We start from the raw sequence: 26877 nt of genomic DNA, 5'->3' as shown, positions 1-26877 counted from the left end.
GAGGGGCATGGATAGGGTAAGTAGACTTGGTATTTTTCCCCAAAACCAGAGGGCATAGGTTTAAGGGGAAATTTAAAAGGGATCTGAGGGGTAACTTTTTCATGCAGAGGGTGGTGTGTATATGAAATGAGCTGTCAGAGAAAGTGGAGGAGGCTGGTACAAATACAACATTTAAAAGGCATCTGGATGGGTAGATGAATAGGAAGAGTTTAGAGGGGTATGGACTAAATGCTAGTAAATGGGAGTAGATCAGATTGGGGTATCTGGACAAGTTGGATTGAAGGGTCTGTTACTGTGCTGTATGACTCTATGTAGACAAGCAGGAGGCTGGAAAAACACAGCAGGCCAGGCAGCATCAAGAGGTGCAGAAGTCAATGTTTCGGCTCTAACACTTCTTCAGCATCGCAAGTGGGTGTAGGGGAGCTGCAGACATAGGGTGGCAGGGGCAGGGTGGTGAAGCGGTTATAGGTGGAGGGCAAGAGCTGGTTGGTCAATGGGAGGAATGAATCTGGTTGGAGGGAGGGAGGATTGGAATAGAAGGGGAGGGGCTGGGAGGGGGTCAGGGATGGGGGGGGTGGAGGTTATTTGAAATTGGAGAACTCAATATTGAGTCCTCTGGGCTGTAGGATATGCAGGTGGGAGATGAGGTGTTGTTCCTCCAATTTACGCTATGGTTCATTTTGGCAATGGAGAAAGCCAAGGATGGTCATGTTGGAAAGGGAGTGGGAAGGCGAATTAAAATGGGCAGTGACTGGGAGGTCCGGTCGACCCCTGTGGACTCACCTGTGATGCTCGGTGAACCGTTCCCCAAGTTTATGTTTGGGGTTGTCAGTGGGGAAAGAGTAGCACACACCAAGAACTGTCGAAGGGAATGGTCCTTGCAGAAGGCAGAGAGGGGTGGGAGGGGAGAGGCCTCCCTCAGACATATCTTCAAAGTATGACTCGATATAGGCATATTCTCAGAAAGCTTTCTCCTCCATTAAACCAGTCACCTTTTCAGTGGGTGAAACATGATGCCAGAATGGGTTGTTGAGGAACACTTCAAAATGTTGAACTATATTAGGGCTCCTCGTACAACATCAATTTGGGCCTCGTGTCTTTGCGGGCACCTCTAGATCTCATTAATTAAAAGGGAACTGAACACATCCCACTTGAATAAGGGACAACTATTGCATGTATTATTACCAAGGAACGTCACACCTATTCATTCAATGGTCGTAAAGCACACCTGCAAAGCGTTGTGCAGGTAATTTCATTTGTGGAAAAGCTTTACAATTGAAAATGACAGTGGGCTCTAGCTGGGTTCTGCTCTAGAACTATTCAGCTCCATTGCTCTTCTGGACTCAGCGGTTTCATTTAGACAATTAAGTGCATATGTAGGCATTATATTTCTGCTTGCAATGTAACCATTCTGAAAAATTTCAACCATCTATTCTAAAACATGTATCTCAAGATCAGGCCAGCATTGTTCCCTGTTCTGTTCAAACAGTTGGTCTTGGGCAACTTCTTCAGTGTGGATTTTTCTTCCTCCATTCTCACACTGGTTTTTCACTAATACCAAATTACCTTGCTGCTGCAGTTATTTTGACAAGTTCACAAAGTTTATACCTTTTAGTTTAAAATCTGCTTCATATTTTTTTTTGCCACAGGACCAATTTTTGTTCATCATTAACCACGAGCGATCTGTTCTGTGTGGGCATATTCTCAGACTCCTGCACACTTCTTAGTCACATGGCCAATGCTCCCCCTGACCTGTGCACACAGTTCCGTACATGGTGACCGGCTTTGGCACGTAGACTGCGGCATGGACTTCCAGTTCCAGAAGTTGCTGTCACGCACACATCTTGAAGGGCCGTGCAAACGAAAAGAAAATCGGAGGGAGTGCTGAACATAACCCATATTGCCTGCTTGATCCCATGTGCTGACTTATACCAGGACTGCATCATGCATCTTTGAGATGAAAAATTAAGCCTAAGTTCTATTGAGAATATAGCACTTTTTTTTAGCAAAAAAGGCAAGTTGACCTAAGTAGAAAATATATACCTAAACATAATTTTTGGTGTCAAAAATATAGGATTGTCTCATATGTCAGATCGACTTTGCATTTTATTCAGAAGAACTCTGATGCTTTTAGGCGTTGATTACATACCTAATCACCTATAGGGGCCAAAATTTTACAACAGGCTGAATAGCCTCTTTCCGCACTGTAGGGATTCTATGAGTACATGTATTTCCACTCATACTGGTTTCTCCTCCATTTACCATTCACTTATTCAGTGGGCCAAACATGGTGCCAGAATGACTTGGTCCAAAATGTTAATACATTTCTTCAAGATATTAAAATGGTGACAGAAGGCAAAAACATCCACTATTACTAATACTACTTAATTGAGAAGACTTTGCTTCTACTCACCTTCGAGCAAAGGAAAAATGAGCTGAGGCACTAGGAGAGAAATTTCTCGGGCTGTCTTGAGGGCTGTTTCCTGCTAAAGAGATGAATATCTTTGATCAGTGTATGTAGCTTGAGAAATGATATTAAAAAGGAATTGCTTCACAGTGTAAATTTAATAAAGCACTTTCTAAGTCAACGTTTTAATCTTGGACTCAAGGAAGTATGGGTTTTTAAAAGGTTTCATTCGAAAAAATATATATACATATTTTACTATGCCACTGTCCAGTTTTATCACTATATATAGAAGAAATGATAGGCACTTTGGTATTGTTAGTTTGGTTGTATGCATTATTGAATGGTGGTGGGAGTGACTTGCCAAGAAGACTTGGAAACAATCCCTGAGGTTCATTTGGATTAGGCTGTTTTCTTATCTCTTCCAAATTATTCTTTCTCTTCACCTTCTGTGAAAACATTGATATGTTTCCTACATTAAATACAAGCATGTTGCAAGCTATCCTTAATGGACCCCTTCAACTGCATTGAAGGCTGATATGTGCCAACCTTGTGAAGTGGAAGCTCTGAGGCTCAGAAAGACAGCTGCCGGGAAGTACTATCTCGGGGATAGGTATGTGAAAACGCACTTATCCAGAAATTGTTGTCGACCTTGATTAGTTTACATCAAGGTAAGTCATTGTTGCTCAAGCTTCACATCTCCAACTGTGTAACTGCTATCCAATGGGAATGTTTTCAGTACTCACACTTAAGTAGGAAGATAACTGTAATGCACTCCCCATCATTTTGGTGAGCTGTACCAGCCAGGTAGGTCCACAGTAATCTCAGATACTCTCTCAGTAATCTGTTAATGACTAATAGACCCAACCTGGTTCGCTGAATGGTGGAGCAGTCAATTATTAGATTTGCTCCACTACATTCAGAATCCGACCTGAACAACAACAATCCCTATGTCAGATACAACAAAATACATTAAGGTCAAAATAACCTATCAAAACTGAGCCAATTAAGACAAAGCTGTGCTCTGAAATCTAAAGCTATTTTCATTTTGAAGTGATTTAGCACATGTCCTGTGACGAGCTTAGCCATAAAATGTAACCATGGGTCTCTTCCATTAATGGATCTCTTTCATTAATGAACCACTTCCAGTCTATTAGTCAATAACAGAGATTACTGACAGAGAGTTCCTGAGATTACTGCAGACCTATCTGGCTGGGTGTCAAATTAATGATGTAGCTGAAAAGGATCCTTTCATTTCCTCTATGTCCTCTTTTGTGATTGTAATTCTAAGAAAACAAGTTTAGGGCTATCGGGAAAGGAATGAGGACTGGGATTTCATGGGTACAGTAGGTTGAATAATCTCCTTGAGGGCATTTAGCCAATCACATGTAACATAGAGAAATGCAGGTTACAGACAATATGGTGTAATAAGGTCATCTTCCATTCACCACAATTAAATAGAAATAAGATTAATATCTCACTGGCTTAAACATTACAGATAAATAGTTATAGTTTAGTGATTGAAAAATAACATCAATCTTACAACCTGTGCTAAATGTGCAGATTTAAAGGTTTCATTGACATTTAACCAACGATGTATATTTGTCTTCACGTACCACTACTTTTTGCCACTATGTACATTGTTCTGCGTTTATGCAGGTATAAAGGGAAGGTAAAGTCACCAGAGGACTACAGGACTGCTCTCTCATTAGAAAGAGACACTTAAGATGGTGATTATCAAGAATATCAGCTAATGTATGAAGTTTTGTTGCCAAAGTATACAATTTCCTCCAGGTTCTAGATCTGAAGGATGTATTTAAAAAGCCACTTGCATTTCAAAAGCTGCTTTAATGTAAGAAAACATTGCAAGGTGATTCACTGAAATACAACATGACAAGAATTGACACGGAACCAAAGGATAACCTGAGGAGGAGAGATGAATGCAGTGTAAGAGGCAGATTTTAAGAAAATTTTCAAAGGAGAGGGAGAGCTCATGGGTTTCAGCAGGCATGGTAGGGAATGCCTGAGCACTGGCATTCAGTTGGTTGAAGATATGGGTGAGACCATGGAGGCATTTGTTTAGGAGTATGAGCTTTCTAAATAAAGCTGAGGCAGATAGAAGTCAATGTATGCCAGTAATCACAGAAAAGCTCGGCGAACAGTACAAGTGAGGATACGGACGATCATAGATGGGAGATGGATAAGGAAAGGGTTTCAGCAACAGACAAGATAATACAGGAGTGGGGATGGGCAATGTTATGTAGATGTAAATAGGCAGTCTGTTTGATGAAAAACATGAGACAATGAAAACTCAGCTTGGGATCAAAAAAAAAAGCAAGGTTACAAAAATTCTGGTTGCATGAGAACAGACCGTACAGTCCATTGAGCATACTCTGCCACATTCAGTTAGTTCAAGATTAATCTGAGTATGATCTCTATGCATCCCCATAGCCCTTGATAGCCTTGCCTAACAAGAACCAATCAAACTCAGTCTTGAAGGTTCCAAATGTCCTAGTATCATCATTGGAAGAGAGAATTCCAGATTTCTCCTATACCTTGTAGCAAAAATTATTTCCTGATTCCCCTCTTAAGTAGCCTGGCTCTATTTTTAATTTGAAGAAAATAAGTGTAGGGCTACCGGGAAAGGAAAGAAGATTGGGATATCATGGGTACAGTGGGTTGAAGGGTCCCCTTCCATATGATTTTATGTGCTGTCACTTCTGAATCGCCAGAGGAAATTATTTTCTGTATCCATAGAATCTAAATTATTTAAGATTTGCAGTGCTCCAAAAGCTAGTGTTTCCAAATACATCTGTTGGGTATATCTGATGGGTATATGAATAGGAAGGGTTTGGAGGGATATTGGCCGGGTTGCTGGCAAGTGGAAATAGATTTGGTTGGGATATCTGGTCGGCATGGATGGGTTGGACCGAAGGGTCTGTTTCCATGCTGTACATTTCTATGACTCTATGTTGGACTACAACCTGGTGTTGTGCGATTTTAAAAGTATTTAACATTTTCAGATTCTTGATCAGGTATTCAACCTTCCATAATGAAGAGAACACAAGCCAAATTTGTTGAAATCATCCTCACAATTTAAACCTCACTAAGGCTCTGTATCATTTCAGTGAATCTGCAATGAAGTCTCTCCAAACAACAGAACCTTCCAGAGAGGGAGTGGATCCAGTGACGAGTGAATGGAATAATAATTACAGTGAAATCAAATTGTTGGTTTGGTGTGTATGTATCTTCCATTGTGAGGTATTTGAGGGCTAACCCAAGTACTATAACAAGCAAAGATGAAAACAGCAATTACCTCAGAGATCGATAAACACGCTGAGCAACTGCTGTTTTTGTTGGCAATAGTTATGCAATTAAACTGACTTTTATTGCTGCATCAAGTCTAATTAAAAGATGAGATGCTGCTTGTAAGGAAAATATTTTGCTTTTTCTGAATTTTGTTTGCTCTGTTATGTTTGTAGTCGAAGACAAGGCTGTACGTGTAGAAATAAAGTTGGTAACAAACCAATAAAATTACCATTTTCTGTACATTTAACATTACAATTTCTCTTGTAACGTTTGAAAGCATCCAAATGGAATGTTTTTCGCATTTGATCAATTTCTAATAATCAAGGTGAGCACTTTCGATATGAGATTATTTTCTACAATGACTCCTCCCCTAAACATTTTGACCTTTTTGTCACCATCTGCTGCTTTTCAAATAGTCTGAAACCTTCTATAATCTGTTCAATCTGTTCCAATCAAATTTATCCTGAAAGGTTTCATGTACATTTTAAATATGAAAATAAAAGAGAGTTGTTACATGTGACCATCAGATGCTGTGCAGTGAGGAGGGAATTAAAGCTTTGTGAATCACGCTAAGCACATTATAAAGAGTTAAAATATACACAGAGCCAGGAAAGTAAACTTCTCTCAATGGACCCAACTCAGCAATATTTCTCTACTTTATTTAGGAATGCATACATATGCTGATTGTACATCTTTGGAAAACGTTTCTATGTAGGCAAGAACCGAGGGTTAGCATATTTCAAATGGATGAGGGATGGTCATGTTATACAGGTCAAGGATAAGAGGAGTGTTATGGAAACATCAAGGACTGAATTTATCATGAAGCCAGGTCTACAAACCTGAGGGATATACTGGACTCTCACTATAGAATCACAGAATCTCTACAGTGTGGAAGCAGGCCATTCAGCCCAGTGAAGCCATACTGACCCTCTGAAGAGCCTCCCATCCAGACCCACACCCCTACCCTATCCCTGTAACCCTGCATTTACCATGGCTAATCTACCCAACCTACACATCCCTGAACACTATGGGCAATTTAGCATGGCCAATCCACCTAACCTGTGCATCTTTGGACTGTGGGAGAAAACCAGAGCACCCAGAGAAAACCCACACAGTGCAGCATGAACATACAAACTCCACACAGACAGACTCCCAAGGCGAAAATTGAACCTGGGATCCCTGGCACTGTGAGGCAGCAGCAATAAATACTGAGCCACTGTGCCGAAGAAAATGTATTTCTGTTGGCTGATCCAGTAGTTGTTGTCTTAGTGCCTTGGTGGCATAGTATCCCTGGGCTGCCTATCTGCTGCATTGAGGATTTCTACCACTTAAGCATAAGTAGCCATAAATCTATGAAGCAAATAAACCAGAAGAGAAGACCATCTTCAAAATCCTTTTTGTCAATTGTATGTCAATTTTTTTTTGCTATAAAACAAACAGTCTGTTGAATCTGTATTTGGTTAAAAAAAAAGACATGAAATTTGATGGAAGTTTGTTGAAGATTATCTTTGACAATGAGGGGAACTTTTGCTTTGAAACACCATATTTACTTTTGTAATTTAAGTCCTCAATGTTCAGTCAAGCAAGCACAAAACTTAAAAAAAAGTATGGGGTACTTGCAACAAACCAACCTTTTGAGCCATATAATTTGATAATTAATTGAAAGACTTTCACAAACTCAGAAAACCTGCGGTACCTTCCTCAGCGTACACCAACATTACAATTTCTGACTAATGCTGGCACCATAATTCTCTAAACTAAAGGCCAACTCTAATCCTAACCCAATCCTGGCCATCCCAACAGATCTTTTTACTCCAAGTAAAGCATTTGACTTCAATGTAAAGGAAGCTTCAAATTTGGCATGATAGCCTTTGAAGGTATGGAAACCACATAAATCTAATGCATACTGTAGACCTGTCTGGAGCTTTACATGAGGATATTCAGCACAGAGAGGGGTTTCGGAGAGGGTTGGGGAAGTACTCAGGAGGGCTCCCTTTGTTCCCCCCCCCCTTCCCCTGGGACTGTCACTGAGCTCTCACTTCCAGGCATCTAAAATGGTTTCCAGTAAAGGGGACAGGGCTGGGGGTGTGGGGGTGTCAGACGGTGTTTCCAGTTAGCCTCCAATCAGCATACTTCATAGATTGCTCATGAGCCTAAGTGGCACCCACCTCATGAGGGCGGTTGGTTCCTGCCAGTCCTAAACATACCTCAGTAAAAAAGAAAAATGAGTAATGCTGGAATTGGAGTCAGAAAACCAGCACACCCAGTTGGTACTGGTAACTCTGAATCCTCGGAGAAAGTGATCTCCAGCATCTGTAGTCCTCAGAGTCAAGAGTGTGGTGCTGGAAAACCACAGGTCCGGTAGCATCCAAGGAGCAGGAGAATCGATGTTTCGGGCATAAGCCCTTCATCGAGAATGGGTTTATGCCCACTTATCTCTGGGACCTGTCAGCCTCTGTTCACACGCTTGAAACAACCAAAAACATCTGAGAGAATGAAATCAAAAAAAGGCAAACCATGAAACATGAAATTGTGCCACACAGGAAAAGTCCACTTTCACACCTGATCTTTACAGTCACAGGTCTGACTGCATACAGCAATTGATTTAAAGGTTAATGTGATAGTAGTAATCACTGCATTTTGCTGTTACAGGAAAGTTGAACAACACAGTGAAAAAAGTGAACTGAAAGACACATTAAAAATATTTAGGATCTGGTCTGATTCAATATGTGGATGTACCTATGAGAGAAGGTGGAAAACTTGACCTACTCTTGGGAAATAAGGCAGGGCAGGTGACCGAGGTGTCAGTGGGACAGCACTTTGGGGCAAGTGACCATAATTCTATTAGTTTTTAAATAATGATGGAAAAAGATAGACCAGATCTAAAAGTTGAAGTTCTAAATTGGAGAAAGGTCAATTTTTAAGGTATTAGGCAAGAACGACATAGGAAGGGAAGGTTGAGGTTAGATAGGGAGATTACACAGAGTTAGGCAGGAATTTAAAAAGGAAGACCTTGAGAGTAGTGATATCGAGATTACTCCCGGTGCTGCAAGCTAGTGAGGGCAGGAGTAGCAGGATAGAGCAGATGAATACATGGCTGAGGAGCTGGTTTATGGGAGAAGGATTCACACTTTTGGATCACTGGAATCTCTTTTGGGGCAGAAGTGACCTGTACAAGGAGGACTGATTGCACCTAAATTGGAAAGGGACTAATGTACTAGCATGGAGATTTGCGATAGCTGACTAGTAAAGTGTGTGCGTTGGGGGGGGGGGGGAGGAGGGAGAAGGTGGGACCCATGGAGATAGCGAGGAAAGAGATCAATCTGAGACTAGTACAGTTGAGAACAGAAGTGAGTCAAACAGTCAGGGCAGGCAGGGACAAAGCAGAAAACAATGTAGGATTGATAAATTAAACTGCATTTATTTCAATGCAAGGGGCCGAACAGGGAAAGCAGATGAACTCAGAGCATGGTTAGGAACATGGGACTCGGATATCATAGCAATTACAGAAATGTGGCTCAGGGATGGACAGGACTGGCAGCTTAATGTTCCAGGATACAAATGCTACAGGAAGGATAGAAAGGGAGGAAAGAGAAGAGGGGAAGTGACATCTTTGATAAGGGACAGCATTACAATTGTACTGAGGGAGGATATTCCTGAAAATACATCCAGGGAAGTTATTTAGGTGGAACTGAGAAATAAGAAAGGGATTATCACCTTATTGGGATTGTATTATACATCCCCTAATAGTCAGAGGGAAATTGAGAAGCACATTTGTAAGGAGATCTCAGTTTCTGTAAGAATAATAGGGTGGTTATGGTAGGGGATTTCAACTTTCCAAACATAGACTGGGACTGCCATAGTGTTAAGGGTTTAGATGGAGAGGAATTTGTTAAGCGTGTACAAAACATGTTTCTGATTCAGTATGTGAATGTATCTACTAGAGAAGGTGCAAAACTTGACTTACTCTTGGGAAATAAGGCAGGGCAGGTGACTGATGCATCAGTGGGGGAGTAGGGAAATAGATTGTGACATCTTGAAAAATGTCCATTTTACAGAGGAGGAAGTGCTGGATGTCTTGAAGTACATAAAAGTGGATAAATCCCCCGGACCTGATCAGGTGTACCCTAGAACTCTGTGGGAAGCTAGGGAAGTGATTGCTGGGACTCTTACTGAGATATTTGTATCATCGATAGTCACAGGTGAAATGGAGGTTGGCTAACGTGGTGCCACTGTTTAAGAAGGGTGGTAAGGACAAGCCAGGGAACTGTAGGCCAGTGAACCTGACGTCGGTGGTGGACAAGTTGTTGGATGGAATCCTGAGGGACAGGATGTACATATATTTGGTAAGGCAAGGACTGATTACTGTTGCTAGGCCAATTAAGGTGGAAGCCCCTTCCTAAGAGCTCTATGGGTATATCTACGACAGATAGAAGGGAGCTGTCTAAAAAGACAGTCACTACAATTTATCAATAAAAACTAGAAATGGACAAAAATGCAGTGACTCCCAAATCTGAAAAATGAATTTTAAAAAACCTTTTTCATTGGTCAAAGCTGATTAGCCAATTCAGTTTGCAAACACTATCTGTTCTTGTGAAATTAGTGCATCAAGATTCCATAGCTTGGCCTCGTCTAAGAGTGGTGAAGGTAAAATATGCTGTCAACACAAGTGAGGATCAAGTTGACTAACAAGATGAAGGATTGCAGTAGAGTTTCGGAGGACATAAACAGCTAAGTAGAATGAATAGATTGGGGTAGAGCCAACCTTATTAAAAATCACAAGGTAATTAATTGTGTTTTAGTAGGAAATACAAGAAAGCTAGCAGACACAGATATAAAATTGTTTGGAAATGCAAATACAATTAAATAACACGACCAAGACCATTTTTCAAAGGGGCTGTTAAGTACAAATTAGCAACAGCAAATCTGTAGGGGGTTACACTTTAAAAGCAGCTTAACATGGGATTTTTTACGTCTGCTAGAAGACATGGTTTCAGGTGAGGTAGGGGTGTGATTATATTTTGATGCACAAGTCTTCAAAAGCTCTGGTACAAACTACTTCAGGCATGGTCTCCTAAACCTCTCATTGAACCAGGGTCTGTCACCTGGCTTGATGTAAATGGTAGAATACAAAAAGGACATAGAGACCTTTGAGAAAGTTTAAGGAGGACTAGTTTGGAAGCCCTCAATTATTATGTTAAAAACCACACAACACCAGGTTATAGTTCAACAGGTTTATGTGTAAGTACTAGCTTTCAGAGCACTGCTCCTTCATCAGCTAGCTCTGGAGCAGGATCATAAGACAGAATTTATAGCAAAAGATCAGTGTCATGCATGCAACTGATACAATATCTGAACAAACCTTTAATGCTGTTAAGTGTTTCATCTTTTAGAATGGGTTTCAGATTTGCATTCATTAATATGTAAATCCAAGAACTTCTTTCAAATCAATTCTCGAGATAATAAGGCTTTATTAAAAAAAGGTGACATCTCATGCATTAAAGCATGAGGTTAGAATCTGTCTGTATCTCAATCTTGAGTCAGACTAGTTCTATTTCCAAAGTAGGAATTTATAAAATGTTACACGGATTGACTACCTGCAGGTTGTGTGCTTTTTGCACAAAATAGAATGCATTTACAATTACAATTCTGCGAATGCACGTTCACCCCATAGACTTGTGCGTGCAGGGAGGGAGGGAGAAAGAGACAGAGAGACAGAGTCATTCTATTCTGCACACATTTTGAGGCTATTTCACCAAAGTATCCAAAAGGATAGGGTATAATTTGTGTTTGTGTCTGAGCAGGAAGGAGAGCTGTGGAAGGAAACAGCAATCAGGTGGCAGTGAGTGGGGTCAGTGACCAGAGGGAGGAGGTCAGAGAGTGGGCAAGAAGTGGCAAATAGGAAGGTATTGTCAAGCAGGCCACAGTAAAGATAATCACGGACCCCTCGTGTACTGAATACTGCTGGTTTAAATGCTCTTCACACAAAACCATCCTGCAGAGTTTTAAAGTGCATTCTTTCTTCAAGTGCAATCCAATTCTCCCTGCATTAACCTCATGTCAGATTAAGGAGGCCCTGACCCAAAACAATGCCAAAGGAAAGCTCGAATGCTCCATGTGTACACTGGCCCCATTCCATCCATGAAACTGAAGTGAGCAACTCAAAACAGGGTCTTTACTGCATGGAAATCGGAAAAATTAAAAGGAATTACAGCTGCTAAGAGGGAATAGGGGAGAAAATTAGGAAAACATTATTTACAACAGATTAAAATGTCAACAGGGATTCAGGAGGGATGTTCCAGAGATGAGGGGTTACAGATAAGAAAGAGTCAGGACTTTTCTCAGTTGGGCAGTAAAGGTTTAACTTGACTTGAATACAAGATTGAGCAGATTTGTGATAAAATGAACAGAAAATGGATGATTTTCAGTGGACACAATTTCTACTCTATTTGGTTAGTCACATTCCTCAGATTTATGTTGCAAAATGATCCCTACAGCAATTACAAATACCAGTAGAGATATACGCAAACAAAAACAAGGTTCAATGATTTTACTGCTGTGTGTAATTTGCACAATGTTCAGATCAATGGTGCAGTCCTGTACAGAGACAGGTACTTGCACTTCAGCTCATATCGAGCATCCATTAATAAACATGGAAATGGATATTTAAGCATAAGATTCTTCCAGATAATTTTCCGTCCATATGGAAAGCCTTCACTTCATGCCAAAACTCCACTGATAGTGAATTTCACTGGCTGTTATGTAGCTTATTTGCAGAATGGGTTAGCACTGCAGTAATTAGCTTGGATGTCCCTGCTGTGATTGAGTAGCCTGGTGTGCCAGTCATGCATTTAGCAGGTAATGAACTATGTCACCTCAAGGGAGACATATTATAGAAAATGTTTAATTGGCAGTTTTAATTTTTTTAAAAACTTAAACAATCTTTGAGATTTCAAACTAGATTTCCACCTTAAAGTTAGAGTGTTACCTTTCAACACCATGAAGGAGCTTTGATAAATTGCAAACAATGGCCGTATTATTTCAGTGCAGTTGTAAACACCAGACTTCCTATCGGTGATGATATTTGATTCGGAGATTTCTGACAATCCATTGTCTTAAAAATACCATTTCACAACCATTTTAAAGAGATTCTAATTCATAATGACAGGCAGAGTGCATCCTCAAAAACCTTACTAATTAAAAAGAATCGTCTCTGACGAATATAGAAGCTGAATTGTCAAGTACAGATCAACTACATGTTTTGCAAGAGTCAAGCAAGCATCTTACTGTGCTATCATACATCGCCAGTTTCAGCACAACTATCTCTCTTTCACCTTCTCTCATTAAGATAACCATTAATGAAACATGCATCCTGTGATGGGGATTATGAATCCACCTGAGTACTGATGAAAAACTATTAGGAAAAGACAAATTTTTAAATGCAAAATATATATTACTTTCAAATTGATCAGTGCACTCAGGAGATTTAATGTATCCCAATATCATTAACTGGTGCCTGCAATGTTGCTCCTACTTATAAAGCAATAGATGCAACAACATTCATTAGTCAATGTCAAATGCACCAGTTAGCCACAGTGTCGAATTGTTGTTGCATTTCATTAGGGACTTTACATTGAAAAGCCCCTAGATAAAATATATTTTACAATTATTTTTGAGACCACTTAAATATAAAAAAAATGGAAGAGTGGGTCAGTTAAATTGTTTATGCCAGAATTCCTAGATCCATCAACAAACCAAATACTCCTCTGTTAGCTTTCCATTCTACTCCCACGCTGATATATCAGCAGCTTAGTTCAGGCGCAACTATACCGACTATCTCGAACACAAGAACATTGCTCCTTAAATGAAGTGTACAGAGTATTCTAGTTCAGGTCTTCCTGATGCCCTGTACTTTTGTTACAGGACTTCCCTGCTTTTATACTCTACCACCTCTTGCACTAAAGGTTAATGCTCCACGTGCCTTCTTGATTGCTCACATGTTAACTGGCTGTTTCCGCTAAGGGGATGTACGGATTAAGGTGATGGTGGTGAAAAGAAAGGAGAACTGTAAACATCATCCAACTTGTTCCCAACTGAATGTGTTATTGCAGAAGTAATCCCCCGAATGGATATACTGCACATTTGTTCGTGAAAATGTAGAATATGGACAAACTTTGAGTTTCAGAAATGCAGAGCTTCAGAATTCAATTATTAATCTCTCATTATCATAATGTTTATTACAGTGCAACATTCATAATGTTTCAGGAATTTCTTTTTTTAAAACCGTAGATCACAACTTTTAAAGGCAGTCAGCTCCTTAAAGATTTATTGGAATGTTGAACATTTCCTTGCATCTTGAATAAAATTGACTAGTTTGAATCATTCATTGAAAGAATGAAGACAGTTTAACTTAAGTTGAGTTTCTTGATCTGAAAGTGGCGATGATATTACAACTAAGAAAATAAAGTTTCCTGCCTCCATAATCATAATGCGCCCTTGATTTATAGGTCTGTCTTCCTAGAAGTTTTCTGAGCTGCAAAAGAGGTACTGATATGGAAAGTATCCACACATGCAGAAGCAAGTTTGAGAACCCTTAGTCCCTTTTTCAACAGTAAAATTGGCTTGAGTATTCTGATCCTTTGTATACTGGAGGAGAAGGGCATATTTACAGAGATGGTAATATCTAGGTAACATTAGAATTTGTGGTTGTCTGTTACAAAGAACCAAAAGTTCCAATGTCATAAATTATCCAGATTAAGCAAGGGAAATGGAAGGGAATTTAAATATTTGCGATACATTTTGTTAAAAGTCTGCTCCACCATTCAATATGATCATGGCCGATCATTGAGCTCAATATCCTAATGCTGTCCTACCCCCATATCCTTTGATCCCTTTGGCTACAAGAGCCATAGCAATCTCCTTCTTGAAAACACAATGTTTTGGTCTTGATCACTTTCTGTGGTAGTACATTGCACAGGCTCACCACACTCTGGGTGAAGAAATTTCTCCTCAACTCAGCCTTAAAAGGATTATCCCTCATCCTTAAACTCGGAACCCTGGGTTCTGGACTCACCCACCATTGGGAATCTAAATGAAAGATACAGCTGTGTTATTGTCAGCACTGGTAATCTGCTCACTCACAACATTGAGCACCCTTGTACCTTGCAAACCATTCACAAACATTAAATGGTCCTATGCTTCTACTTGCACCACAGTTTTTAAGGTCATACCCATCTCTCTGCCATTCCTTAAATCAAAAGCCATGTGTTGTTGAGCTTGCTGTCCAACCCAAATGGTTAACAGTCCTTCCACTCCCATTCCAATTCCACTCTGACTAATTCTACCTAATTTATCATGCGCCCAAGGAGCAATTAGTTTATCAAAACCTTATTTTATCAATGTTTTTAATAATTGCTCTTCCTGAGGTTGCTGGTAAGTTAATAGCTCTAAAGATAACTAGTGCACATTCACCTGCTTCAGAGGATTTATAATGGCCCAAATCTCAAAAGCTGCAATCACCAAATCCTCTTCCTGCTCCAGCTTAGTGCACCATGATCAGCTCTGCATTTTTGGCCAGGACTTCCAATCCCTGTTTCTTCAGGCATGCCAAATTTAGCCCAAACCCTTGTGGTTCTTGTGGTGCAGGATCATCCGGGAAGACATGTCATGTTTCTTTTTAAGGCACTGGCAGCATTTTAAATGTCCTAAAGCTTCTGTTAATTGTGTCATTTCGAGCTGTTTCACAATCATTTTTTGCCCCCCCAAAATAGCATCTAGTATTATGGATTGTCTAATTATCTATATTTAATTAATGATCTCCTCCATTACTCCCAAAAGTGCTCAGTCACTATTGCCCAACCTCTTTCCCTCATCGCTCTTCACCGGGCAAAGAGGCAACATTTTGAAAGCTTGTGATTCCAAGTAAACTTGTTGGACTATAGCCTAGTGTTCTGTGACTTGACTTTGTCTACCCCAGTCCAACACTGGCACCTCCACATTATCCTTAGCCCTCAACAGTGCTGAGCTAACTCCCTCTGTCCTTCAGCATAATCCATCCACTGCTTTGTTACTCCTGGTAGTTTATTGTCCCAGGCAGGCTTTACAGCTGCTTTGAAAATCTCTTAAGTAAATCCATGTAAAGATTGGGCGCTATGCCCCACACCTGCCCAAGCACCTGATTTCACCATCTTAGGAGTTTGAAAATAATTGGGACAAGATAGAACCAACCATTGGAATTTTAAGCCCCACACATGTTTATCATGAGGAATTCCTTAGGCTCCTGAAGCACATCAGTGATAAAAATTGAGTCAGAGACCACTCTCCATAGAGGGGAGATTTGAACCGTAATCTGATTTTACTTGAGAAGTATTGCTCATTTTCAATACTCTTTTTCAGCAGAAGGTACTTCACCATCTTAGTTAATATCACAACAATCTAAGACGATCACTGTGGCAATGGGAGGAAACTGCTATTTTATGCAATTCACAAAATGACACCGTGCACACTCCAAGATCATGATGGTTTATTCAGCTGTCATTGAACAGACCACTCAAGACATTTGCCATTTCAAAAATCAAGTCATCCACTGCTTTAGGACCAGGTGGTGTTCATTTTGGAGCAAACCACATTTTTGTTTGTTCAAGGGACATGAGCAATCCATGGTGTTCTTTTGCATCTGCAGTCTTTATCCTCCGAGGTGGTAGGCATTAGAAACATAGCAACATTGAAAATAAGAGTGGGGGTAGGCTATACAGCCATTCAATCTTGTTCCATTATTCAATACAATACAGCTGATCATCTGACTCAGTGCTCTGTTCCTGCTTTCACCCTTTGATCCCATTAGCCTTAAGAACTACATCCATCTCCTTCTTGAAATCATGAATTGCTTTGACCTCACCTGCTTTCTGTGGCAGAGAATTTCACAGGTTCACTACTAAGGAAGAAACTTCTCCTTATCTCACTCCTAAACAGCCTACTCTGTATGCTTAGACCGTGATCCTTGGTTCTGAACTCCCCAGTCATCAGCAGCATTCATCCTCAGTTACAGATTACTGTAAGGGAGGTATTGAGGAAGCAGCCTTAGTGAGTTATTGAAATGCATCTTGCAGACAGCACTCACTGCTGCCACTGTGTGTAAATGGTGAAGAAGCTGATTGTTCAAGATGGTGGATAAGGTATCAGTCAAGCCAAGATGGTGTCAAGCTTCTTCAGCTTTGTTGGAGTTGCTCAAATCGGGCAAGTGAAGAGCAATCCATAACATTCTTGACTTGTGCCTTGCTGTATAGGATTTGGGGATTCAGGAAGCAAATTATTCACTGGCTTTTGAAGTGCAATTGTCGCCAAAGTATTCACAAGACTGGTCTAGTTCAGTTTCTGGGTGATGGTATCCTCAGTCTGCTATTAGTGGGAATTCAATGATGGTAGTGGCATAGATCGCCAAGGAGTGATGTTTAGATTCTTTTGTGTTTGACATGGTCATTGCCTGGCATTTGTGTGACACAATGTTACTTAACACCATGAGCCCAATCCCCAATGGTGTCGAGGTCTTGCTGCTTACGAACACAAGTTGCTTCGGTATCTGCAGCATTCAACGGTGCTGAATGTAGGTTTCAGTATTTTTTCTTCCTCTACTCCTCAGAGTGCTGACATTAACTTGAATGTCATTCTGAAAAAGGCTAGCATCTCATCCATGTACCAGTACCTCATGTGTAAGCCTAAACAGTTGGCTATTTGACTACAGCCACCATAACCAAAACTGATGTGACTTTGACCCAGTATTGATTTATATGTATTCTATAGTTCTGGCTAATAGATAGGAGTAAGAGTAAGAACTGTGGCCATTTACTTCCCTGTCCCCACTGGACGGCATAGGTTCAGCACTTCTTGCATTTCGCATTCAACCCCAGCTTCTTTCAGCTACAACAGAAACCAAAATTGCTGGAGAAACTCAGCTTTGTTTCACTCTTTCTGCTGCACCTGCCTACTCTCCAAGAGTAGGACAGATTTTTTGTCGAAATCAAACCTTTCTGCTTCGAATTCTTTCAATTATTTTTAAAATGTTGCTTTATCAGGATTCAATATAAACTAGTCACGTGCACTTGCAACTAATCCAGTGGGTGACAGTGAGACAGTTGACACGATAGTGGAATGAGTTTGGGAAATCTCAAACCCTACAATGCTGGGTGTAAACAGGTCTGAACTAATTCTAATTCAGCAAGTGTTGGCAATATTATGGAGAGAGACCACAAGGTGGCTAATGTGAAACATGAAAAGTGTAGCTGTTGTTGCCTTGAATATCAACAGCTGGGATCTGCAGAGGGAATCCTGCTTTGAAGATGACTGCAACATTTAAAATGACCTGGAAACAAAAACACATGCATCTTCAGCATAACGTCCATCAATCTGATGTGCTCAAAACAGGCAAAAAATACAGTTACTTTTCTTTTTATCAAAATCATTCATAAACATCATACCATTCAAAGATCTAAACAGTACAAATTATACATAAATGACACAAAAGATCTAGGGGGTTCTCATCTGACGTGAATCCTTCCTGAACAGTTTATCATCATATTCCAGTTTATTTATACATCACCCACAGCACTCTCCACTATGCCTTCAGACCAGGCACCACACTCTGGCATGCCTTTCCCTAAATCCCTCTTTTCCTCCTCCTGCAAGATCCTTCTTAAAACCCATCTCTTATGACCAAATTTCTTAACTCTGCCTGTGATTTTGTGTCAGGTTACAGGTAATCCCCAGATTTACTTATGATGAATTGGTCATTTAAAAGGTATTACATTAATCTACATTGTGGATGGATAGAATGAAAGGAACAAGAACCATATCTTATTAATTGTTCCCAAATCAGGAGTGTAGATATCAATTGCTGAACTTTTCCCATAAACATAAGAAATAAGCAGCAAAAACTGGGGTCTCCTGTTTTGCATCTGACAGATAGAATCATTCAGTACAGAAGAGACCTTTCAGCCCATTGAGTCAATACTGCCAAAAGTACGCTACTACCTACCACAGTCCCACTTTCCCACTCTAGGCCTGTGGCCTTGAATGTTACTAGACTTTAAATGCTCATCCATGTATTTTTAAAAGGGTGTGAGCTTACCTGCCTCAACTACCCTTCCACGCAATACACTCCAGGTAGTCATCACCAGCAAAACGTTTCCTCAAACTCCCCTCTAAACTTCCTGCCTTTCACTTTAAAAGTGTATACCCTTATTTCTAATCTTTCAATTTAAGGGAACAACTCCTTTCTCTTCACCCTCGCCATGGTCCTCATAACCTTACACACCTCTATCAGGTCTCCCACCTTCAATGTTCTCTGCGCCAAAGAAAACAACTCGCACTTATCCAGCCTCTCTTCATTGCTAAAATGCTCCATCCCAGGCAACATCCTGGTGAATCTCCTCTGCACCCACTCCAGTGCAATCATATCCTTCTTATAGTGTGATGCCAAGAACTGCACACATTCCAGCTCTGCCCTCACTTAAGTCCTGTACAGTAGTGAGTTGATATTAATCACCTGTACCATTATAGGAAGCTTACACAATTTATTTTTCCACATGTTCTCCTTAATGGTGCATAATTTATTCTTAGTTTTGTCAACTGACATGGTATAGAATAGACTCATCACTTTGAAATTCAAACTATATTAGATTATGACTAAACTGTCCGTTTCTCAGCTTAATATCCTTCACATTAACTCTAACTTTTGATAATTGTGTATTGTTATTAAGAAAGCATTACATTCTAATATATAAAATTTATAACCAAGGTGGAAATGGTACTCTCAAAGTCTCAACCTGATTAATTCATGAAGCAAAGCAAAAGTTTGAGAATAAGGATGATGAAACATTTAGTTCAGGTAACAGACCAAGCTTGAAGTGGACATTTGAGGAAAGCCCATTTAATTGTTAGCTGTTGGATTGTGTGGTCAAAGCTCCTGTCTAATGCATTTAGGCATCGTTCACTTTGTCAATCTGCAGATTCTTTTTACATAATCAGGTTACGCAGGAAGGAAGAAATTCTAACTTTAATGTTAGATTTAGGGTTGATAGGAGGATTAATCATCTTATAAATCAGATTCCTGATCCCAAACCATCTCCAACACCCTCACCCACCGAGGTTTTGGGGGGGGGGGGGGGGGGGGGGGGGGGGGGCGGTGGTCAGCAGGCAATCAACCCTTCCTGAGGAGAAGTTGGTACTTTACATATGATAATGAGGGAAGCTTATTGTCATTCAACTGTTTAACTGTAGTCAGGGGGTGGCAGCTACAGCCAGGTGAAAGGTTCCTGCATCCAGAAAGTGAATTCTTGGATGCCCAGATACCTGCCTGAGCAAAGCTCAATCTGGGAAAACTCCCCAACACTCCCTCCTTCCCATGACTTTTAATCCTCATCCTCCATCCCATCCTCAAGGCTTCAGTCAACCTGGTCTCCACGGTTCCCCTCATCACCATAACCTCTGAACTGGGTCCCAGGAATGAGCAGCCTCTCTCAGAATGGAATCGATTCCCCTGCCCCCTATTAACCAAACCTGGGCCTCCAGCTTTGAAATCAAGATGGCTTCTGGATGGGGAAACATGGGGCGGGGGGTTCATGTACACTATGAAGGATAACCACACCCATTGGTGTGCAAAATAATTCTGACTTCCCCACACCTTTCTGATCCATCCACTCGCAGCAGGTCAGGCAAGTTAAGAGTTCAGATTAAAATGTCTGCTACAGCTAGTTTGTAGATATATAATTGGATTTAAAAATCAAAGATTTCCCTTCATGAATGGCTTAAGTCATTACCATTTTCCATTAATAATATAGAAGTGAAAGGTTATAAAACTTACATTTTACATTATTCAAAACAAGTCAGATATGCATAACCAATTCAAAAAATGTGCAGGGTCTTATGGTATTACAATAGAAGATTAAAATATTTTATGCAAAATGCATGACAGAGACTTTCATACCATGCATTCAACAAATTGACCAAAAAGCCTTTCCCACAGAAAAACGTTATAAACAGAATGATTTTAAATAAAATTATATGTCTATCACGACCTTAGGTATACCAAAATAGCTTTACAAGAAATTAAATACTTCTGAAACACAAGAAAAGCAGCACCCAAATTGTGCACAGAGAACTCCCACAAACAACAATGAAATAAATGTTCAAATCATCTATTTTTAGGTGCCCATTGAGAGATAAAAGTTAGCAGGTCACCGGCAGAAAAGTTCCAAGTCAGTCCATGGAATCGTCTGCACACATCTGACAATATAGCTTTGCCTTTGTACAATGATACAGCTGAGTCAAGGCTGAAACCTTAAATATTAAAAAGCCAGCAGATTGAATCGGTTATAGAAGGCATATACTGTACTGGAATAGTGATAATCAGAATAAAAAGGTCACTGATGATTGCCGAAAAGCACAATACATACCAAACATTCAGCACAGGTTTAAGAATTCAGTTTTTGTAATTGGGAACAATGAAATATTCCAGACTTCTGTGATAACAGTTTTTAGAAGCACAATCTACACAGCAAATTCTCATAAGACATTGACATGTCAACAGCCTAAGTAATACTTAACTTTGCATGCTTGCTTCGGATGCCATTCATCATTCTGGTTATCATCTGCATGAATGGACTGATTAACCAACACAATAGCAATATAAAACCCAGTGTTATTTGAAGTGACCTATTCTCATTCACTAATGCACTGTAATTCAGCACACTGTATGATTACAATCTTATGGAAAGCTCGTCTCAAATAGTAATTTCTTACCTGAATGGGCAGGGAGAGGCGAGTGAGGTCGTGGAAGGGCTGCAGACTGACTGCTTCCTATCAGGCTTTTCCTATTATTAGTGCGACAACTGAAATTCAAAGAAGAAAATAAAATAACTACAGCCACTCTGTTTTATGACATTTCATCACTTTCTGCTTTCTACCCTGCTGATGGTAATACTGGACACGTCAGATCCCACAGCACTTGATAGGCTACAGATTTTATTCCATCATTGTCAGTGATCATGGAAGTCAGTTACTGAACATATTCACAAGAGGCTGCCAATAGCTGTTTCAACAAAGCCCACATTAATCAAAAAAACCATCTTAATAAACTTTTTTTAAAAATTCACTTGTAGGGTATAGCAATTGCTGACAGGGCCAACATCTATTGCCTGTTCCTAGCTGCCCTCAAGAAAGTAGTGCGCTACTTCCTTGAACCACTGCAGTCCATTTACTGAAGACACAGTGCCCTTCGAGAGAGAAGTCCAGGATTTAATGCAACAATACTGAAGGAATGGTGACAGATTTCCAAGTCAGGATGGTGAGTGGCATGGAGGGGAACTTGCAGGTGCTGGTGTTCCTGTACCTCTGGCCCAGCTAACAATGCTCACGTCCCATGAGTGAATTTAAAAAAAACTTCCAGTCTGGAGAATGATAGTCTCTTCCAGGAGGATTCACAAATACCTGAGTTTACATGTTTTCAGCTTCAAATACTTCTAAGGTTTTCTCCCAACACTTCTGGCCTGGATAAACACCCTACTTTGAGGTTTTTTTCTTATTTTAACAGATCTAAATTATCTTCTCTTTCTTAGGAGAAACTGCCTCACACATCATATTTAGCAAAGAACCCTGCAAAACCACCCCAAACTGAAGTTAAGACTGAAAAGGTGATGGGTATTTCTCCCAAACATAAAAAGAACAAATCAAGAATAATCCATTAGAAAGCCTAATGTGTGACACTGTGCACTTAATTCACTCAAACACACTCTCAATGTAAACAAACACCCATTCATTCTGGTAGGCTCTCTCTCACAATCTGTTTTAAAATAAATCACAATGACTTACTGAAATAAAATGAATTAATCATTAAATCTCTTCTGACACACAGAAAACTCATACGTCATGAGTTCAAAATTCTAAAACCCAAACTGGTAAGTAAATGATATTTATTTATATAAATCACACTGTACAAATATCAGACAGAAAGAATCATCCCTTTTAACCCAGCAATAACCTTACAGATACATAACCTTAGGTCACCCCTAACTCCATGCTAAAAGTTCATTGATCATCTGGCATAGAATTGATGGAGTTATGCTAGCGTATAACAGATTTAGATATAACAAACAAGGGATAAAAAGTTTGGGGAAGGATGAGGAACACAGATTTAAAGATTTGGGAAAAACATACGGTTGGAATGAGAGGATGATCCTGCTTTTGCATAGTGAATGGTAATGACCTGGAACTTGCTAGCAGCACGGGTAGTGAATGTGTAAGCAATTAATTATTTCAAACAGAAACTGGATGAACACTTAAAGGAGTAAGTCTGCAGGGCTACAGGTCTAATGATGGAATGGGACTGAGTGGATTATGCTGCAGAGAGATGTATAGATTTGATGGGCCAAGTGGACTGCTCTGCTACAAACAACACCATGGCATAAGGAGCAAGTCTTCAAACTTGGCTAATTGCTACTTTAGAAATGATTAAACAACCTCAGCTTTCCTCCAAGCCACACACTATCCTGACTTGCGTCTACATGAAGGTTTACACACTGTCATTGTGTCTCGGAACTTTCTGCAGAACAACTAAGCCTCCCTGAAAGGAAGGAGATGGCCTAGTGGTATTATTGGACTGTATGGACCCAGTGGACCGTTTATCCAGAGACCCACGAATGTTATGGGGACCTGGGTTCAAATCCCACCATGTCAGATGGTCAGAATTTGAATACAAGTTTTATAAATCTGGAAATATGAGTGGATTGATGAATTTGACTCCATTGTTGATTGTCTTAAAAACCCATCTGGTTCACTAGGGAAGGAAATTGTCATCCTTACCTACATGTGACTTCAGACTCTTACCTGCCCCCGGGCAATTAGAGATGGACAATTAATGCTGGCCTAGCCAGTGACACCTCATCCCTTAAATGAATTTTATAAAAAGCATTCTGGATGTAACTATACCACATGGACTGCAGTGGTTTCAAGAACATGGCTCACCACCATCTTCTCAAAGGTAACTCCGGATGGTAATTCAGGATAAGCTGCCCTGGGCATAACTCACATCCCATGATTGATTTTCATTTAAAAAAATATTCATTATTTTAAAAGAAAATTCAAAATCTAAGTTTCTCTGTGTCACTAGTGTGGTAAATTATGCCAGTTTTGAATAATTACATTCAAATAAAGTAGGTATAATCTACTAAAGACGTTGAGTACTCTCAGGATTTTAAAGGCAACATTCCTGCAAATAGCACTGTGAATTTAAGTTACATGATTAATTGATTAAATTGGGGGATTCCCCACGCCACACTTTTATCAGTGCCCAGGTAGCTCTTAGTAAGAGAGTCATAAGGAAAAAAAACCCTTCGGTCCAACAAGTCCATGCTGAACATAATCCCAAACTAAACTAATCCCACCTTCCTGCTTCTCGCCCATATCTCTCTGAAGCTCCCCTATCAGGTATCTATCCAAATATCTTTTAAATGTTGTAATTGTACCCACATTCATCACTTCCTCAGGAGGTTCATTCCACATGCAAACCACCGTCTGTGTAAAACGTTTGCCTCATGTCCTTTTTAAAAGTCTCTCCTCTCACCTTAAAAATGTGCCCCTTTGTCATGAAATTCCCCATTTTATGGGCAACGCAACTATCATTAACTCTATCTATACCTCTCATTATTTTATAAACTTCTATCAGGTTAGCTCTCAACCTCCTATGCTCCAGTGAAAAAAAGGCCCAGCCTTTGGATGAGTGGTGCTGGAAGAGCACAGCAGTTCAGGCAGCATCTGAAGAGCAGCTCCTCAGATGCTGCCTGAACTGCTGTGCGCTTCCAGCACCACTAATCCAAAATCTGGTTTCCAGCATCTGCAGTCATTGTTTTTACCTAACGTCCTAGCCTACCCAGCCTTTCTTTATAATTCAAGTTTTCCATAGTCTGTACCATCCTGGTAAATCTCTCTGAACTCTCTTAGCTTGATAATATCCTTCTTATAACTGGGCAACCAGCACTGGACACATTATTCCTGAAGAGGCCTCACCAATGTCTTATACAACCTCAACATAACATCCTAACTCCTACAATAAAATGACTGAGCAATGAAGACAAGCATGCCAAATGCCTTTTTAACAACCCTGTCTATATGTGACACAAACTTCAAAGAATTATGTACCTGCACCCCTAGGTCCCTCTGTTCTACAAAACTACCCAAGGCCCTACCCCATTAATTGTATAAGCCCATTGTTTGTGGAACCAAAATGCAATACCTTGCATGTATTCATATTGAACTCCATCTGCACTTTTTCAGGCCATTGACCCATTTGATCAAGATCTTTTTTTAATCTTAGAAAACCTTCTTCACTGTGGACTATGCCACCAACTTTGGTGTCATCCACAAACTTACCAACCATATTCTCGCCCAAAACATTCATATAAAATTGTAAAAGAAACATGTAGGTCAACTGATTGGTGACTATATATTGAGCACACATGCTTAATCAAAATCAAGCAATTAGAAAGTAAGTCCCAGCTTTTCAAGGTGTAAACCCAGATCTATAGAAGGCGGTCACTCAGATGAGAAATGGAGGGATTCAGAGAAAAGCTTTGGTGCAAGCAGGAGTATGGTTCTAAATAAATAATGACTACACACAAAAGAACTTGTTAAAAATTCAAAAATCGAAGAATGCTTATCTATAAACTAAAGGAGATTGATAGCAACAGAATCAGCTAAAGGCAACATCCTTTTTCCCCGACGGCAACAGAAACAGCTCAGGCACGTCGGAATACCTTCCTGTCAAGAGAATATTCTCATCATCAAAACGCATCCGAAATCAAAAGCTCAACAGCTAAGAACTGGCAGTGTCAGCAGGAGCGTTCATCTATCCAATGCACACCGACACTGCTCTATCCAGCCCAGTATTAAATCATTCAGGACAGATGCAAATAGATTTCCCGTATTTAAAAATCTTGCTCAAACCCTGTGCATCCCACCAGGAAAATGTGAAACTACAGTGATTGTTCAAACAGAACAGGTCAGTCTGTAATCCTATTCCACCCCAGTTCAAATTAAACTGGATGCCCTACCTTGTCGGCAACTACAAACAGGTGGAATCAATCCCCCCCCCCCCTCACCCCCATTATTTTACAGATAAAAATGCTCACAGCCTCATTTGTCCTTACTTTTCAGTTGTTTAAAACAGTAGGATTTTTAAAAACCCTACACTAATTTTCATAAAATAAAAATGAAAGCACATAAAAGACTCAAATTATTTTACAAAGTTTTGTAATTGTAAAGAACTTAAACTGATTCTGATTATGGCGAACATATTTAAACAATTTTCAAACTGTTTTATTTTATAGTCAAGGAGTCATACAGTACAGAAACTGTCCCCATTGTTCCAACTCGAACACGTTGAGCATATATCCTAAACTAATCTAGTCCCGTTTGTCAGCGTTTGGCCCATATCCCTCTAAACCTTTCATGGACCCATCCAGATGCCTTTTAAATGTTCCAATTGTACCAGCCTCCACCACTTCCTCTGGCAGCTTATTCCATCCACACACCATCCTCTACGTGAAAAAGCTACCTCTCAGGCCCTTTTTAAAATCTTTCCCCTCTGACCATTAACCTATGGCCTCTAGTTTTGGATTCGCCTCCCTGAGAAAAAGACCTTGGCAATTCACCCTTTCTGTGCCCCCGTGATTTTATAAACCTCTATAAAGTCACCCCTCAGCCAGGGAAAACAGCCCCAGCCTATTCAGCCTCTCCCTATAGCTCAAACCCTCCAATCTGGGCAACATCCTTGTAAATCTTTCCTGCACCCTTTCAAGTTTAGCAACATAGTTTTAGCAGGGAATCCAGAATTGAACGCAGTATTCCTGAAGAGGCCTAGCCAATGTCCTGCACAGCCACAACTTGACATCCCAGCTCCTATACTCAATGGACTGACTAATAAAGGAAAGCATACCAAACACCTTCTTCACTTGCAACTCCACCTTCAAGGAACTATGAACATGTACCCCAAGGTCTCGTTGCTATCTGTCAGTGTTAAACTATCTTTAATAGCCCAAATCTGCATCTCAGACTGTCCTCTTTTATAACCACCACCAGCCATGGGGTATTTTAACAGGAAATACTTTTATACATTA

The 26877-nt window shown here is 40.1% G+C and overlaps 1 protein-coding gene across 14 annotated transcripts in view; it reads right to left on the bottom strand.

Moving 5' to 3' along the window:
- Positions 1 to 26877, bottom strand: part of LOC140496238 (microtubule-associated serine/threonine-protein kinase 4-like) — a 475527-nt gene that overhangs the window by 104593 nt on the left and 344057 nt on the right. For 8 of the 14 annotated variants that reach the window (XM_072595744.1, XM_072595762.1, XM_072595779.1 and 5 more), the window contains 2 exons: positions 21509 to 21597; positions 2414 to 2486 (listed from right to left, as the gene is read on the bottom strand). In XM_072595744.1, the coding sequence (XP_072451845.1) occupies positions 2414 to 2486; positions 21509 to 21597 (162 nt within the window). The remainder of the gene's footprint in view (positions 1 to 2413; positions 2487 to 21508; positions 21598 to 26877) is intronic. The other 6 variants (XM_072595752.1, XM_072595771.1, XM_072595788.1 and 3 more) reach the window with 1 other exon arrangement.

The sequence above is a fragment of the Chiloscyllium punctatum genome, chromosome 2, assembly GCF_047496795.1.
Source record: "Chiloscyllium punctatum isolate Juve2018m chromosome 2, sChiPun1.3, whole genome shotgun sequence".
NCBI lineage: Eukaryota > Metazoa > Chordata > Chondrichthyes > Orectolobiformes > Hemiscylliidae > Chiloscyllium > Chiloscyllium punctatum.
This window is presented reverse-complemented; position numbering and strand designations above follow the sequence as displayed.